The sequence below is a fragment of the Ziziphus jujuba genome, chromosome 9, assembly GCF_031755915.1.
Source record: "Ziziphus jujuba cultivar Dongzao chromosome 9, ASM3175591v1".
Taxonomy (NCBI): domain Eukaryota; kingdom Viridiplantae; phylum Streptophyta; class Magnoliopsida; order Rosales; family Rhamnaceae; genus Ziziphus; species Ziziphus jujuba.
In genome coordinates, this window is record NC_083387.1 from 23,314,231 (window position 1) to 23,330,595 (window position 16,365).

The window sequence follows — 16,365 nt, forward strand, 5'->3', positions numbered from 1 at the left end:
TTTTATAAAATGTGATGTAAACCAAAGTTTATACAATTTTGTATCATTAAAATTTTACAAATAATTGTTGAATAGTTTTGACTTGTATTTTATGGAAACGGGAAACACCAAAGAAAATCAAACTCAACTAAACCAACCGTACTTGGTTTGGTTGGTTAAAATGTTACTCTTTTCTCTATTTTTTAATATTATTATTATTAATTTGAGTTTAATATTTTTATAATTTAAAGTAAATAATTTAAAATTATTAAAAAATATAACTAAATAAAATAGAAAACCAAACCAGTTCCGTCGGTCATGATTATAATTAGCTAGGCAAGTAAGATATATACTTTGGGTAAGAGAAGCTAATTGATATAGTTAATGTAATTTAGTGTAATTTGTTCTTTTTCCCTCCATAGCCAAAAAGTCTTTTATGTATAATATGTATAAATTTATATGTTTTGCCATTTTACATATATAACTAGACATGGGTGACATGCTTTGCACGTTTATTTTGGTAATAGTCATGTTTATAATAAAATTACTTACTTATAGTGACATAGTTAGTTATTCTAAATGGATAATACAATTCAAATTACAATGTAAATTACCATATTAACCCTTAATATCCATTTTGCACCTGAATTTTTATACCTGCATTCACATAATTTAATTTTAAACAAAAGGTATAATTAAAAAGAATAATAAGATCAATCAATAACTTCTCTTACTTTTTCCCAAGAAAATATGTAATTAATAATCACATATGTTAAATATTTTTTCCAAAGAAAAATGAAATAACAAAACCTATCAAATATCAAAATATTGAAACATTCTCCACGAAAAACTAACAGTTATAAATACCAGAACAATCTTTCTAGCAATTTTATTCTTTAGACACGAAGAACACAATAGAAACAAAGAAAAACGTTTGGAATCCATGAAACCAAAAATTATGAATCGAAAGTAGTTCGCATTAAGCTATATGATTCCTATATAATGTTTTTCCTTTACAATCATGCAGATGCTGTATATATTTTTCATTGTCAATTATAAGTTTTTGGCATTTATGCTTGCTCATGAAATATATTTAAATTATCCATCTGTGGAGTTTTGATTTATTAAAAGATATAATTTATAGTCCAAATGTATTAAAAAGAAAACAAAGATGATTTGTTATGGATGTCCAAATATATTAGAAACTAGATTTTTTTATACTAGTTGTTACTTTATATACAAACAAAATAATAAAATTTAAAAGAACGAATGAACTAATACTTTTTACATTCATTTTATTACACACACACACACACACACACACACACACACACACACACACACACACACATATATAGATATATATGTATTAGTAAAGCAAACTATAACACATACATTTATAGTGTATTATGAATTATAATATTTATTTCATTTTTCAAGTATAAGTACAGAAGAAATTCTTAATTTTTTAGCAAATCTCAAATTTCTTTAAATTGTGTTTGGAGTTTGAAAAAGAAAGAGAAATATATGCATATACATGATTTAATTTTTATTATTTGGTTAAAATAATATAGAAAAAATTAAAATATAACATAAAAATTAGAATAAAATATAATATAACAAATTTTCTTCTCTTTTTTTTTTTTTTCTTTTCTGAATGAATTTCAAACTCCAAAATTTTAGAATGATTAAAATCAACGATCATGCATTATAACAATTGTAATTTCCTTTTATGTCCAATAAGAATAATAAATATTAATATATACTTGATCAATGAGGATACTAATTTAACGTATAATATATTACCAAAATAAATTAATATCTAAGATAACATAAATAAAATTTTACATTTATTTATCACATAATAATAACAAGAAGAAAATTTGGAGGGGAAGAAATGGGGACCACAAGTAGAAAAGCAATAAATATAAACCTTTAAACATACAATAATTTACAAAATTACCAACAAAGATGTATCACAAAGACAAAAACATCTCCAAAAAAAGCATTTATAAAATATTTTCTATCAATATATGTTTATGAATAAAAGTCTAATCGTAAGAGAAAAAGATTGAAAAGTTTAAATAGCCTTAAAATGGTCTATAAATGGATAATTTGAAGACAAAATGACAAATGGTTATAACCTCTTTTTTTTTTTTTTTTTTTTGGTAAATACAAATGCTTATAACTTACTCTTCAATACAAGCTAATTTGCCAATTGGCATGTAATATTTACGGCGGCGAGCACCCAGCGGTTATTTGTTCACCTATATTTGAGTTATGGATTACACGCGGACACACACATGAAAAAAATAAAATAAAAAATAAATATGAAATAGTTGACAACATATTTATATATGTAAACATTTATATATTTATTCACGAGCCTGTAAATTATTATTCTCTACACATACCATATTATTGTTGTGGAAAAAATAAACTCAAGATAAGTGGTATAATCATGATCTTTTTATCTTAAAGATCATTGAATATAATAATGACAATTAAATAGACTAAGTACTAGTCTTATCTATTTGATTAGAAATTGATCTCGTTTACTAGACCTAGGATTGGTCTCTTCTACTTATCAAAGACTCCTAAACTACTAAAATCACAATTAAGTATAAATTCTACTATCAATAAAAAAAATTTACAGAGCAAACTTTTTGTATATTTGAAATTCAAATGATTATAAATATAATATAATTATTTTTTATCTGAATAATTTGGTAACGATAATGGATAATATTCAATGATTTTCTTATAATTTGAATTATGATTTGATAAATTCCAATTTAAATGACACTACTATTTTCAAAGGCCTAAATCCTATTATAAATAGCTCTCACTTAATAACAATGGTATGATCTTAAAATTCTCTCTACTTTCTATTATACTAAACACCATGGTCGATTTCTGATTTGAATGTCACAGTGGCTTTGGTCTGTATCATACTAGTAGCTCAAGGGTTTGGCTCCATCTTTGGTTGCATTTTAGCAGTTTGATAATGATGAGAAGCAGTTGATCAGCTGTTGGCTAGACTGAGAGATGATCAGCTGGACGAATTGGTAGTTAGTTAGACAGACGAGTAATCAATAAGATGGTCAAACTGAAAAGGGATATTGAAGGACAAATTTTTGCGTCAACATATATATATATATATATATATATATATATGTTTATACGTTAGTGTGTTGCATTAACAAATAATAACTAGCTAAATCGTAAAAACTCATCAAATTGACATCATCATGCATATAAGAGAAATTTAGGTAAACCGTGTAAACTCATCAAACTCCACAATGAATATAACAGAACTAATTAATAGTATATCTTAGTTGAAAACTTATATTATAGTTAGTGGCATTTTATTAATTATTTGACTTTTACAGATACCATAATCCGAACCTTTTGGTCATGGACACCTAAAAATTGATAGAGGGGACATTTCGCAATTTGAATTGGGACTGTTGTAACTTGTATGTAGTGCTTATCCACTAGTTTGTCCAACATGGAACAAACAATTTGACTACTAATCAACCAACTTAAAGCAAATTTAAATAACTCAGTAGATTCATGTGTATATATACAGTGGAAACCGTTCTTTCACCTTATTATAATAAAAATTATATTGTTCCCAAATATTAAACTTGCCACTCCACTGTCTAAATTTGTAGGTGGAATTATATAAATCTCATGTATATAATTGCATTGCGCATTTAGGGTAAAAAACAAAAAAACTTCCATTGATTGAAGTCATATATATGCTTTACAAACATCCACATATATCACCACTACATAACAAATCCACAGCAAGTTCCAACCCATTAAGCTAAGAAACATTAATGATATAAAATATTCACTCTTTCCCTCCTTGGTCTCATATCCTCCGGCACTCTCAATCAAATTTTTTTTTTTATACTTTTCTTTCTCTTTAAAAGGGTTTTTATTATGGAAAATAGAATATCAATCCAATATATAAACTTCGCCACACCAAAAAAAAAAAAAGAAAAAAAAGAAGAGAAAAAAGAAAAAGGAAAAAAATAAATATACTTATTATCCTACTTACACTTTGCTGTAAAACAATTAATCCTCAAATCGCTTCCATATATAAATATGATCACCTTTAAGCATGAATAATAGGAGCAAAAGGTGGAAAGGGAGGCAACTTTCCATACTTAGGATGTGGATACTTTGGGAAGATCTTGGGTTTAGGAGGAAGAAAAGGGTGTTTAGGAAAAGATGGGTGGGGAATCTTAGGGAATGGAGGTAGAGGCTTCAAGAAAGGCTTTTTAGGAATGGAAGGGTGTGGGATTTTAGGGAATGGAGGCAGAGGTTTCAAGTATGGGTGTTTAGGAATCTTAGGGAATATTGGTGGGTGAGGCTTCAAGAATGGGTGTTTAGGCTTGTAAATTGGAATGGGAGGTGGAAGAGGTTTCACGAATATTGGGACAGGTGGTGGAAGAGGCTTCTTGAAGATTGGGATTGGGGGAGGAAGAGGCTTTTTGTAGATAGGAACTGGCGGTGGAAGTGGTTTCTTGTAGATAGGAACAGGCGGCGGAAGTGGCTTCTTATATACCGGAACTGGCGGTGGAAGTGGCTTCTCATAGATCGGAACCGGGGGCGGAAGTGGTTTCTTGTATATTGGAATTGGCGGCGGAAATGGCTTCTTATATACCGGAACTGGTGGTGGAAGTGGCTTCTCATAGACCGGAACCGGGGGCGGAAGTGGTTTCTCATATACTGGAACTGGCGGCGGAAGTGGCTTCTTATATACTGGAACTGGTGGTGGAAGTGGCTTCTCATAGACAGGAACCGGGGGCGGAAGTGGTTTCTCGTATACTGGAACTGGCGGCGGAAGTGGCTTCTTATATACCGGAATTGGTGGTGGAAATGGCTTCTCATAGACTGGAACCGGGGGTGGAAGTGGTTTCTTGTATACTGGAATTGGCGGCGGAAGTGGCTTCTTATATACCGGAACTGGTGGTGGAAGTGGCTTCTCATAGACCGGAACCAGGGGCGGAAGTGGTTTCTTGTATACTGGAACTGGCGGTGGAAGTGGCTTCTTATAGACTGGGACCGGGGGCGGAAGTGGCTTTTTATAGACCGGAACTGGCGGTGGAAGTGGCTTCTTGTATACCGGAACTGGTGGTGGAAGTGGTTTCTTGTAGACTGGAACAGGAGGTGGAAGAGGCTTTTTGTATACTGGAACAGGAGGTGGAAGAGGCTTCTTGTATACTGGAACAGGTGGAGGGCACGGCTTCTCTACCGGAACAGGAGCTGGAGGTGGCTTCTCTACCGGAATAGGTGGAGGAAGTGGCTTTTGGGGTGTTGGAACTGGAGGAGGGAAGACCTTTGGAGGGAAGACCTTAGGAGGTAAAACCTTAGGAGGGAATGGAGGGAAGACCTTAGGAGGGAAAGGAGGGAAAACCTTAGGAGGGAAGACCTTAGGAGGGAATGGAGGGAAGACCTTAGGAGGGAAGGCCTTAGGAGGGAAAGGAGGGAAAACCTTAGGAGGGAGCTTAGGGAAATGAGGGTGATGGGGTAGGTCAGGAAAGTGAGGGAGTTTAGGGAAAGGTGGCAATTTAGGGAGTGGTGGGTACTTGAAATGAGGCCACAAGAATGCAGAAGTGCAAATGGCAGGTGAGAATTTGAGTTTGCCAACAAGACCAAAGTTTTGTTTTCCATTAGTGGAAATGACTTTAGAGGACTCTAGACCATCATGAGCCGGGCATGGTGCGTAAGATGCACTGTGAAGTTGAGCATAGCAATCCTCATTGAGTTTTCCATCTTTGACAATCTCATTAGGAAGAGACACTTTGAAGTTTCCTTCTTCATCTAGCACTCCAATCCCTCTGGTTTTGAAGTTCCCACCATTTGTTGGTTTGCAATCTATGGTTACATGAAGACCTGCACGTACAGGGACGTGTATTTGATTCTTAAAATATCTTCAATTTTGTTAAGACTTAAGAATATAGCATTTGAATTGCTGTTTTTTAATATAAAATTATCTAATTATAGTAATGCAATAATGGAAATTTTACTGAAAAAATCTGCTCTTTCTGGTTTGGGACAAGTAGATGATCCTATTTAATATACATTCTTAACTACTTCTGCATTCAAACCTGTTGGACTTGGACCACAGGCATTTGATTTCCATGCCTGCATTCTTTTCTTGGGTCACTTGGGTTTCATGAATGCACTTGGCTTTTTCCAGAAACATTTTTCACACAATTTGAAGTAGTGAATATGACTCCGAAGTTAAGATTTAATATTAGGAGCAGCTTTTTATTTTTTCTTCAAAGAAAAAGAAAAGGACAAATACAGATCAAAATGTAAAATCATGAACGAAGCCAAATAAAGACTCTTCAATGTTGGGGTCAAACACATAATTAATAAGTATATTAGCAAAAGCATGTTAGGTCAAGCCATAGCGTGCTCCAATGCGTTGCCCAAGTTTGGCATCATGCATGGCAAAATGATCTCATCTCAAGTACAAATCCGAATACCCATTATTTATATTACATTATTTGTTTGGTAATAACCCATTATTTATATTGCATCTTATATATATATATATATATATATATATATATATATATATATATATATATATATATATATATCTTGAAAACTACACACCAAATTATAATAGAGATATACATAGTGACATGAAAAAAATTTAAGGTTGTTAATGTCCAATTAGATTTTTAAAATCATTAATTAATGTATCATTTATATATTAACATTGAAAAATAATTCCAAAAAAACCAATTATATATAGATAATTTATGATACGAACAACTGCAAACTAAGAACTTGTATATATCCATAATTTATTATTATATATAACACTCAAAGTAATAAAAATGATAAGAAATTAACCCAAGTGATGCCTAGCTGCATGCAGATCAGAAGTAAAAAATAGACACACAGCCAGAATATAGCAAGTTACTTTTACCTGAAAACGCATGAGAAGTCTTAATTTTATTCTCAACACAGTCAGAACATTCTCCAGCCCCAACTACCTCAACTGTATTCTTATCACCTCCATAACAAGAACTCCCTGAAAAAACCAAAGACACCAAGAAGCACAAAAGTGCTTCTCGGCACAGAGGAAGAATCCGCATTGCTAACAGTATTCTCTGACCGGCCGGTAGGCCGGCTTTGACAAATAAAGGGAGAAAATAAACAAATAAATTAGATAACTTATGGAGCAAGGCAGCTCCAATGAGTGATATTTTTTAAATGTGTTTTGTAGGAATATGAGTTAGAATGACTCCCTATAAACCTGATTATATAGTGATCTTTTTTGTGAACCGGATTTTTGGGGAAAAAAAATAAAAATAAAAAAAGTCGCACCGACAATGAAATTAAGGGCATCACATGAGCTTAGGGACCATCTTGAGATGACATTGGCTTTGCAGGGGTAAGAAAAGGACACGAACGTGCTCACAAGCTTCATCGACCATGTCACATTATCTTTCATTCAATGAGCTCCCAACTGCTTCAGCTACATATTTTGTGTTCTCTTTATCTGTCTAAACCTACTTACCAGCTACCATTAATACTATGCTTTTTATATAGAAGAAAAAGTTGTTATTAATATTTCTTTTAAATTTCATTATTCGTTTGGTAAAACTGGCAATTGGGTCAATATAACTCTTCTTAGTTCTTATATTAATATATATATATATATATATATGCACATTTTGATATTCTCATCGCATATGCCTATAGAGTACCCTTTCTTTTTCTTTTTTCTTTTTTCCTTAACCATTTTTCTTTGCTGGCCCTGATGAATTAATCGGGCCAAACAGTTGTAAAGCTTGAATGCAGAGAAAGAAAAGCCAATATTGGATTTGGATATAATTGAGGTCCATATGAACTCCATGTGACTCTTATCTACATATTTATGTATATGTATTTCAACGGTATAATTTTTTCAAGGATATGAGTCATGCATGTGTTAATAAATGTATACATATATGATCATATTTGTATAATCATTTCCCCAAAAAAAGAAAAAGTATGCACGTATATAATGTATATCATTACCAAATAATGTACATGTATAAATACGAGTTTTATAATTTAGACTTCGATTTGCTTAAGAGTTTCCGGTTAGACCAATTACGAGTTTTAGATTATGTACGGACTTAGTTTTATGACTTTTGAAGTAGCTTAGTAGTGGTGTTTGTAAAGATGAGGCTCAATCCAAATTGAGTGAATCCAAAAATCATACAGCGAATTCAAATTCTATACACTCTCATGAACCTTTTATATACATGTATAGCATGTCAACCCGTATTCCCGTATCTTTAATCTTAGGCCTTTCATTAATTATCAGCTTTTTGGATCATTTTCATTAATGAAAGTTTCTTTCTTTCTAACTAAAAAAATGTTGAAATTTAAATATATGTTAATGATTTTCTAAGTTTATATATAATTCACCTAACCACTTTACCCATATAAAATTTTAATATTTCACTAAAATTTATACTAAACCACTAGTGCAATTTGAAATATGTATTTTAAAACAATTTAATAGATAATAAAGGAATTTCTATGGTAAAACTATCAAATTAGTTTAATGTAAGTCTGATAATCAAATGAATGATATATATCAGATTTATTAACATAATTTTTTAAAATATCATTAAACCCAAATAAAACATGTGATTAAATATTTTCTGCTTTAAAAAAACGAACATACACATGGATAGAAAAAATATATATACAAGTAGAGGATCCAGGTCCATGTGTATATATATACATGCTCAATTTTTTTTCTTTTTACTAATTAGAAAGGTTGCACAAAGTAAAAAAAAAAATTAAGTTAGTGTTTATTGAGAGTTCAAAACTATTTTGATGGGGGCCGCAGTACTTTAGCCTGTTATAACTAACCAACTCGATAGTTGGTCCCATCCCTGCCAAATATTCAAGATATAGCTTCTGATTACAGCTGTTAGACAAAACGATTTATTTCTTTATTTCTTTGGATTCAAGAATTAATTTAATTTGGTCTTTGAAGTAGTACTGCAAGGTTGGTGATTAGTACTATGGACAGTGAAAATATGCTGCTTTACATCACTTTCATTGCATTCTCTTCTTTCACAAATTCCTAACTAATGATTTCAACCTTTCAACAACACCGCTAGCTAAATCTCTCAATCATATTATGCTTTCAAAATGAATACGAAATCTTAATAATCAGCAATACTCATATTAGTTTTGTCTAAGGAAACATTGATTACACCCGTACTGATATTAGTTTTGTCATAAGGAAATTACATCGATTACACTTGTTTTTAAAATTTCAAATCAGTTGCTTTCTTCGGAACCTGAAAATGAGATATTAGTTTATTAAGTAGATTTGCTTAAAATTTCAAATCGGTTGTTTTCCTCGGAGACCTGATAATGAGATTGACTACTTATTATTTTTCAATAATATTCTTTACTAATTAATTAAGCAGATTATATAATTCTTTTATTTTTATTACTTTCACAACAGAATTTTGTATCACATCCATAGCAAACATTTTTTTTTTTTCAACCAAAACATGTAAAATTTTTTTTAAGAGAATGATAATTCATGCGAAATTGAAAATACATGGCAGTACAAAGTTATATAATATTAAAAACTAAATTGAACTGGCTTTGCAGGTAGGGAGGGGTCCATCTTACCCAAATTATATGGATCTCAATTATGCATCATCTCTAGATTTTTGTTTATGAAATATATATACGTGTGTGGACAATCTGTCCACAATTCCGACCCCAAGAGAAAGTTGGCATGCCCACAAAGTAGAGCTGTCTGAAATTAAATTCTATAAATGAAGCATTAGTAGGTGATGTTTGATAAATCAATCTACACTTACTTTTCTAAGGTCCATAGGTTGAGCGTTAAGGTGTCATTTATTTTAGAAGCTATAGCTAGTAAAAATTAATCTAATGTATATCAAATTTATTTTTCAATATTGGGGATCCAATGCAGTTATAAACTTGATCAAGTAGTGAATACATCTTTGATTTTAGATTTTAGGTTAGAATATATTGTAATCCTTATTTAATTCAATAATTACATTAGTTTCTCCAAAAAATAAAAAATAAAAAAATCTCATTCATGTCATTTATGGAGAATAAGAATATTATTTTTCCCATTTTTAATAGCAAATAAATTTTAATAATTTTTTTATTTGTCTTTTTGTTGGGGATTTTTTGTTTAGCTGATGCCGTAATGCTTATGTTCCACGGTTTAACAATTTGCAATATTTTTATATCTAAATCACACCAAGAATATACTACAATTTCAACATGGAATGCAAAGAACTTCCATAAAGGTCATTCACGATTTTTAGAGCTTGGCTCCCACTGACAGATGGCGTAGAAAGGAAGCACCTAACTTAGAAACCAAAGCCATTGTACCACCCACCCTTACGAAGAAGGTATATGAAGGGACAAATGAATGCCTAGACGGGCTATGCGAACCAACTCAAATTTGTTCTAAATATTTTACTGTTTTCTTGGATAATATTCCTGAGTTTGAATCCCCATTTCTAATATCAAGAACATACCCAAAATAATAAAATAAAAATCCATCAGTTTCTTACAGCTCCATGAATGCGACGCACTTAAATGTCATGAACCAAGACCCAATAGCCATCCCAAAATGCCTCCATGCGACATTCGCCGGAAAAGGATGGCTTTTAATCACCTGTTGACATTCTCATATGGCCAAGAATGAAGGACTCTCATTTCGACAGGAAATCAAAAAGACATAAATCCTTTCTATCATAATCCTTGGGCCCCTACTATGTACGCCCAACCATCTCCTTTTTAAAGAATATCTCAAATGCAAGATTTTTGTAGGACTAATCAGATTTTTGGCACCAACGTCTTGCCAATGATTTCATTATCTTAATCTACGTAGCATGTTCCTATCAGTAATTTCCATTTAAATTCACTGCACAGCAGACTACACATTAATTCAGAACGTCGTGAGAGCATAAAAAGTTACAGAGAACGAGAAGTCTGAAAGGAGTTTTTAGTTTCAGGAAAATTGTACCCTTCCTAACTTAGATGTGTTAGTTTTAAATTTCCAAAAAGCTCAACGTCATACTCAAGAAATCGAAACGTAAAAATCTCTTCCACATGCTACAACAGCAAGGTAGGTCTGGTCTAATTTCCAAAACTAGTTCGACTTTTGGCCTCTCTTAAATCTCCAAATCCCTAGCGTGAGTTACAAAGAGTCCAACTTCGGTGTATATCTAAACTGGAGATAACTCATCTACTTCTTCTTCTTTGACTTGCTGGAGAGTGACTGAGTATATGCAGTTCCCTGAGCACCAAAACAGGATTAAAAATAAATAAATCAATAAATAATAGGTCAGCAACAGTTCTCAATAGGATGTTCACAGGGCAGGTCCATTTAAAAATGGATATGAAATAGAACCGATCAAAGATTGGCATAGGGATCAGTTTGAGCATATTGGTAGAAGAAAAGAAATGGAAAAAATAAAGACAAATGATATTCTACAGAAATTTTTTTGCTGAAAGTTTAGAGAATTTGATCATGAAATATACTTAAATCATAGGCTCCACACCTCCAAAAAGCATTCCATAATAAAGTAAAAATTGTACCAGTTCAGATAGTAAGGGAACCTAAGTTGAAAATAATAAACACGCAAATGAATGTAACTCAGCTCACAATTTCGTCTAACGAAAGGAATGATCCACAAGATAAAAACTTCTCACAATGAAAAGAGAAACTTAGGGAGTAACTACTACTAGAGAAGAGATGCTGAGGCTTGAAGACAAGACAAGGAGGCAGGAGCCAAGAGGGACCAGATAAAATGAGGTTGAAGCAGAGAGATTCTTGATGGATAATGTTGAAGCAGATCAGGGTGGTCAATAATGTGGAAAGGCTCCACAATGCAGGCAAAGATACACACATAGAGAGCGAGAGAATGAGGAGTGGTGTGGGGTGAGGCAAAAAAACATGTAATCTTCTCTCAACTAATATTATGTCTCTCCAATCCAGTTATGCAGAAACCAATTAAAACGGGTAGGTATGGAACAGGGATGCTAATTTCTCAGGTAGGTCCAGTTCCTGAACAAGCCTAGTAAGATTTTCAGCAGTAATACTAATGGCTTATTTAAGCTCTACATCAACAGATGATCATCCATTCAAAATTTAAAAGCAACAAAAAGATGATTGTATGGAACCACAACCAGGGACAGTTGATATATTAAAAAAGAAAACCAAATTCATCGAAGTGACTGAGAGTCAGCAAAATAACACTTTTAAGGGTAAATTATAAAAGCAATGACTCAGTATCAGTTGACACACCTGAAGCCATTCATCCATCGAGGCATCGGTAGTTTTGGTTCCAACTTCCACCTTGGGAGTTCTCTTGGTTTTCTAATAAACACATGCAGATAGGTCAGAACTATTACGATGAAAGCAAACAAATATAGAAATAAATATAAATAGTTAGCCAAAGTTTGAAGAAGAAAAGTTCAAATAAGCTGTTTGCAATTTTTCCAAACTCAATATCCCACATCTTACAGATTATTAAATCTCTCCTTCGTTACCTCACTCCCTCTCTCCATTCTCTACCATGTGCGCACACAAAGCAAACAGACATTTCAATGTAAGAACAGAAGAAAATACGCAATATATGCTTATAATCAAAATCAACAATGTCATTAGAAACTTTGCTTTCCCGTCTTGTCATATAATCTTGAATATAGTCTCTCTCTTAAACATGGAATATACCTCCACAAAATTAAATCAACATATTTTGAGGAAAAGTAGATTATAATGCCGTATATAGTGGAAAAATATCAGTACAAGACATGAAAATGCAACACCTGATGAAAAAGATAGGTTAATGGTTCTTTTCATATGTCTTCTACAACTACAGTAATTTGGAGCAACTACCACAAGAAACATTAGTACCTTGGAAAGGTGCTGTATTTGACCATGAATCCATAATGCGAGGAGAACAAGAAGAGCAATTCCAAGTGTAACAAGGAAAACAGACTCAATGCTGAGGAATGCACCAGCCTCGACCACTTCAATAGTACCATTATAGAAGGTGCTCTGATAGGGATTCTGATCTATCTCGTACACAATGGTACCCACAAGATCAAAATTGCCGGGCTGCAGTATATGAACAAAATGCTTAAGTTCAATCTGAAGGTCTTTTATTGATACTTGCACACCAAGCAGTAAGAATCAATACACAAGGGATTGTAAGAAAGAATGCACGTGGGTATTTTAGGATTTAATAAATATCAAAGCATATAACCTACAATCTAATGCTATGTACCTGCAAGTACTTGCTGACAGCAAATATGTAGGGGAAAGTAGCCTGAGCTGAAGCTGGCACTGAGGCATTGTTAAAGCCCTATAAAACCAGGTATTAATAAGAATGTCATAAACAAAATCAACCAAGGACAACAAAGGCAAAGCAATTTCATTGCAGCTTATATCGGTGAAAATACAAACACGAATAGGACATAAACAGACATACATGCACAAAAACAAGCCTTAATAGATTAGAGAAAGCACTAAATATTAATGAACATATGATCAAGCCACAACAACAGTTAAGTGTTTAACAACTGAATTTTGGTTATGAAACATGTGTAGCAGGCAAAAGTAGTATCAGAATTAACATTTTGTAGAACAATTCCAAACACACCTAGTATATTTCTCAAAAGTGGCATAAACACATTTTCATTTCAAATATCAGCTCAAGGTTTATATGCAGGATACCAAGAATCTTTAACATTAGAAAATAACTTTCCTCTCTCCATGTTCTCTATTGAGCTATGAAATCTGTTGAGAATGTAGAGCATCCATTAAATATATAATTCAGCAAAGCATTTAATGCATAATAGTACCAGAAGAACTGAGAAGCAGAAGTATAACGACCCAGAGCCCCCCCTTAAAGTGCTAGTTATTTACACTCAAAAGGCTACGATTCAATACCGAAAATGCATCCTTATGCACGTCCAATATGGAACTGGGCATATCATGAACTACCCCATTGGGACCTTGGTGCATTAGGGATGCACCAAGACAAGGGTTATAGCCCATATTTAACTCTATGTGAAAGATTTCACTTTACCCACATTTAAACCACAATGGGTTGGGGCTATCCATAAAACCATGCATTTCCAGTGTTTCAAGTACCTCTGATAATATTTACAGAGTTGAATTTAACTTTTGGCTCATAGGCCCTATATACCCAAGATTTTCTAATGACACCTCCAACAGACTCAGGGCGTCATTTGAAGATATGTTGGACTAATTTCCCAGTGCAAAGACCATCTCTATAATGAAAATCCCATCAAAGTTTGGGGTAACATAACGATGGAAACGTGCTTGAACTTTGATATTTGTAGGACATAACTCATACAGAACGTGAATATGGTGAAAACCTGTTAAAAAATAGTTTTTGAACAAATTTATATTGCTAAGTTATCAGAAAGTACAAAATAAATTCTTATACCCATAATTCAGGGTCGAATAAGAAGCTTGTTGTTAAAAGAAATTATAATATGGGACTGGCCAAATACAAGACCATTATTATATGACAATATTTTCTGATATTCACACAAAGCAAGATCCAATGATAATATTTGACATAAACTAAGATACAAATTTTGGGCATACAAGAGTTTACCTGTGCAGTCAGATTTTGTACAAGCAGACCATGATCAAAAGGTAGATGAACACTGGCTTTAATTGCAATGATATTCAAGCTTGAATCCCCTGTTTTATTCATCCAACGAAGCAATTAACCTAGGGCACCTAACAATAGGAATTGATAAAAATAAAATGGAGAAGTACACCCACATAAAACAAGAATACTTTTTAGCCTTTCAGGAGGACAAAATTAAGGATTAAGGGTCCATTTAATAATATTACAAATCAGAACAACAATAAACCAAGACAATAAGAACATAACATCAATTGCACTCAAAAAAAGAAAAAGGCAGTAACAAAACTATTTTACTTCCTCACCATCATTTTTCAATCCAACTAGTAGTTCACTTTCTTCTCCAGCAACAATCACTGAAAACAGAAAAGAGTTTAACTTTTAAAAAAAATTAAAAAAAAAAAAATACCTCTTACACCTTAAAGAAGAAAATATGTCATTTAAAAATCCTTCACCTTTTGCGCTATTCTTAGGGAAAATGCAGACTGTATCAACTCCAGGAGCAGGACTAAAATTTTCATCACCATAGTCCTGGACATCCTCACCAACAATCCCAAGATCACTGCTTTGTTCTACAGCATCAGATGCTTCAACATCTGATTCGGATTGACCCCTAGCAACTGAAAAAACAAATCCAACATAAGTTCAAGTTACTGGCATCTAAAACACAAATTCCAAAAGGCACACCAATTACCAAACACGCAGACCACCAGTCAAAACTCCACAATTGACTTCGAACAAGTTAGATTTATCTTATCCCAGAGAAACTACAGTTGAATATCAAAACAAGCTAGCAGCCTGCAGTCAGAAAATCAACTAAAAAAGCATACAGGCATTTGAGTTTATGTAATGCCTACTTATCCATTTCGCTATTGGACATGCACAATAAATTCAAACCTAAACAAACCAACAAGAAAAAATAATCAATAACTATAACGAAATGATCTTATAGGAAAACAACAGAATCAGATCCTAATTTTCATAGATCAAAGCGATCGCACCAGACAAGCATACATGCATCAAACTATAGCTGATGAATTAGGGGAAAAAAATTGCAAATTCACATAAGAAATTCAATCGAATACTTAGATACACAGGTAATATATAAGTATATACAATAGGAGTATTAATAGATCTAGATCTGAGAAGTGAGCAAGAGAAACCTTGAAGGAAAGGGGAGGCGAGGAGGAGAAGAGCGAGGAAGAAAACCCTAATCTGCTTCATCGCCACGTTTGGAAGATCCAAGGTGGCCGTTGTTGTTGTATTTCTTTGGAAATGGTAACCAGTAACAAATGCGTTGGAGTTTTCAACACAGACGCCTAGCGGAGAGACAGTACGTGCTTTGGGGTTCACAGGGTCAAAAACTGAGAAAATCTTATATTTATTGTGCTCGGAAAAATGTTGGAAAAAATAAAAAGCTGAAAATTTCCTCACGACTCAAACTAGCTATACGACATCGTGTTAGTGTGCCCACCTGTTCCTTATCTTTTCGTTTCTATTATTTTAACTTAAAAAAAAATTTATATATATATATATTGGGGAAAAAAAAAATTAATAAAAAAAGAGAGATGCACACATTATGATTATCTTTTTAACAGCTTCTTCCATTTCCTAAAATAAGAAAAAAGAAATTATACACAATTATTTATAG

General features: G+C 32.7%; 2 protein-coding genes across 3 annotated transcripts; both read right to left on the bottom strand.

Annotated features, from left to right (window-relative positions):
* Positions 1 to 3,697: 3,697 nt before the first annotated feature.
* Positions 3,698 to 7,261, bottom strand: LOC107427560 (proline-rich protein 4). 2 transcript variants are annotated; one of them, XM_060820118.1, is made up of 3 exons: positions 6,941 to 7,261; positions 5,489 to 5,889; positions 3,698 to 5,410 (listed from the first exon to the last, which is right to left on the bottom strand). In XM_060820118.1, the coding sequence occupies exons 1-3, from the start codon at positions 7,107 to 7,109 to the stop codon at positions 4,106 to 4,108; spliced, it is 1,875 nt and encodes a 624-aa protein (XP_060676101.1). In that variant the 5' UTR covers positions 7,110 to 7,261; the 3' UTR covers positions 3,698 to 4,105. The 2 variants fall into 2 exon arrangements, with proteins under 2 accessions (XP_060676101.1, XP_048317764.2); XM_048461807.2 differs by having other exon boundaries at positions 3,698 to 5,889; positions 6,941 to 7,260.
* A 3,581-nt stretch (positions 7,262 to 10,842) lies between these two features.
* On the bottom strand, positions 10,843 to 16,079 carry LOC107427590 (translocon-associated protein subunit alpha). Its single transcript, XM_016037978.4, has 8 exons — positions 15,878 to 16,079; positions 15,170 to 15,334; positions 15,020 to 15,070; positions 14,679 to 14,767; positions 13,317 to 13,394; positions 12,944 to 13,147; positions 12,332 to 12,403; positions 10,843 to 11,320 (listed from the first exon to the last, which is right to left on the bottom strand). The coding sequence occupies exons 1-8, from the start codon at positions 15,936 to 15,938 to the stop codon at positions 11,270 to 11,272; spliced, it is 771 nt and encodes a 256-aa protein (XP_015893464.3). The 5' UTR covers positions 15,939 to 16,079; the 3' UTR covers positions 10,843 to 11,269.
* Positions 16,080 to 16,365: the final 286 nt, after the last annotated feature.

What these genes read in the sequence shown, in the direction of transcription:
- LOC107427560 (XM_048461807.2), bottom strand. Translation starts at nt 7,109, where the DNA reads ATGCGGATTCTTCCTCTGTGCCGAGAAGCACTTTTGTGCTTCTTGGTG. An exon ending in GACTTCTCATGCGTTTTCAG is followed by an intron (nt 5,890 to 6,940) that starts GTAAAAGTAACT and finishes CTGTACGTGCAG; the next exon opens with GTCTTCATGTAACCATAGAT.
- LOC107427590 (XM_016037978.4), bottom strand. Translation starts at nt 15,938, where the DNA reads ATGAAGCAGATTAGGGTTTTCTTCCTCGCTCTTCTCCTCCTCGCCTCC. An exon ending in CTGTCAGCAAGTACTTGCAG is followed by an intron (nt 13,148 to 13,316) that starts GTACATAGCATT and finishes CATATACTGCAG; the next exon opens with CCCGGCAATTTTGATCTTGT. An exon ending in CGATGGATGAATGGCTTCAG is followed by an intron (nt 11,321 to 12,331) that starts GTGTGTCAACTG and finishes TTTGGTGCTCAG; the next exon opens with GGAACTGCATATACTCAGTC.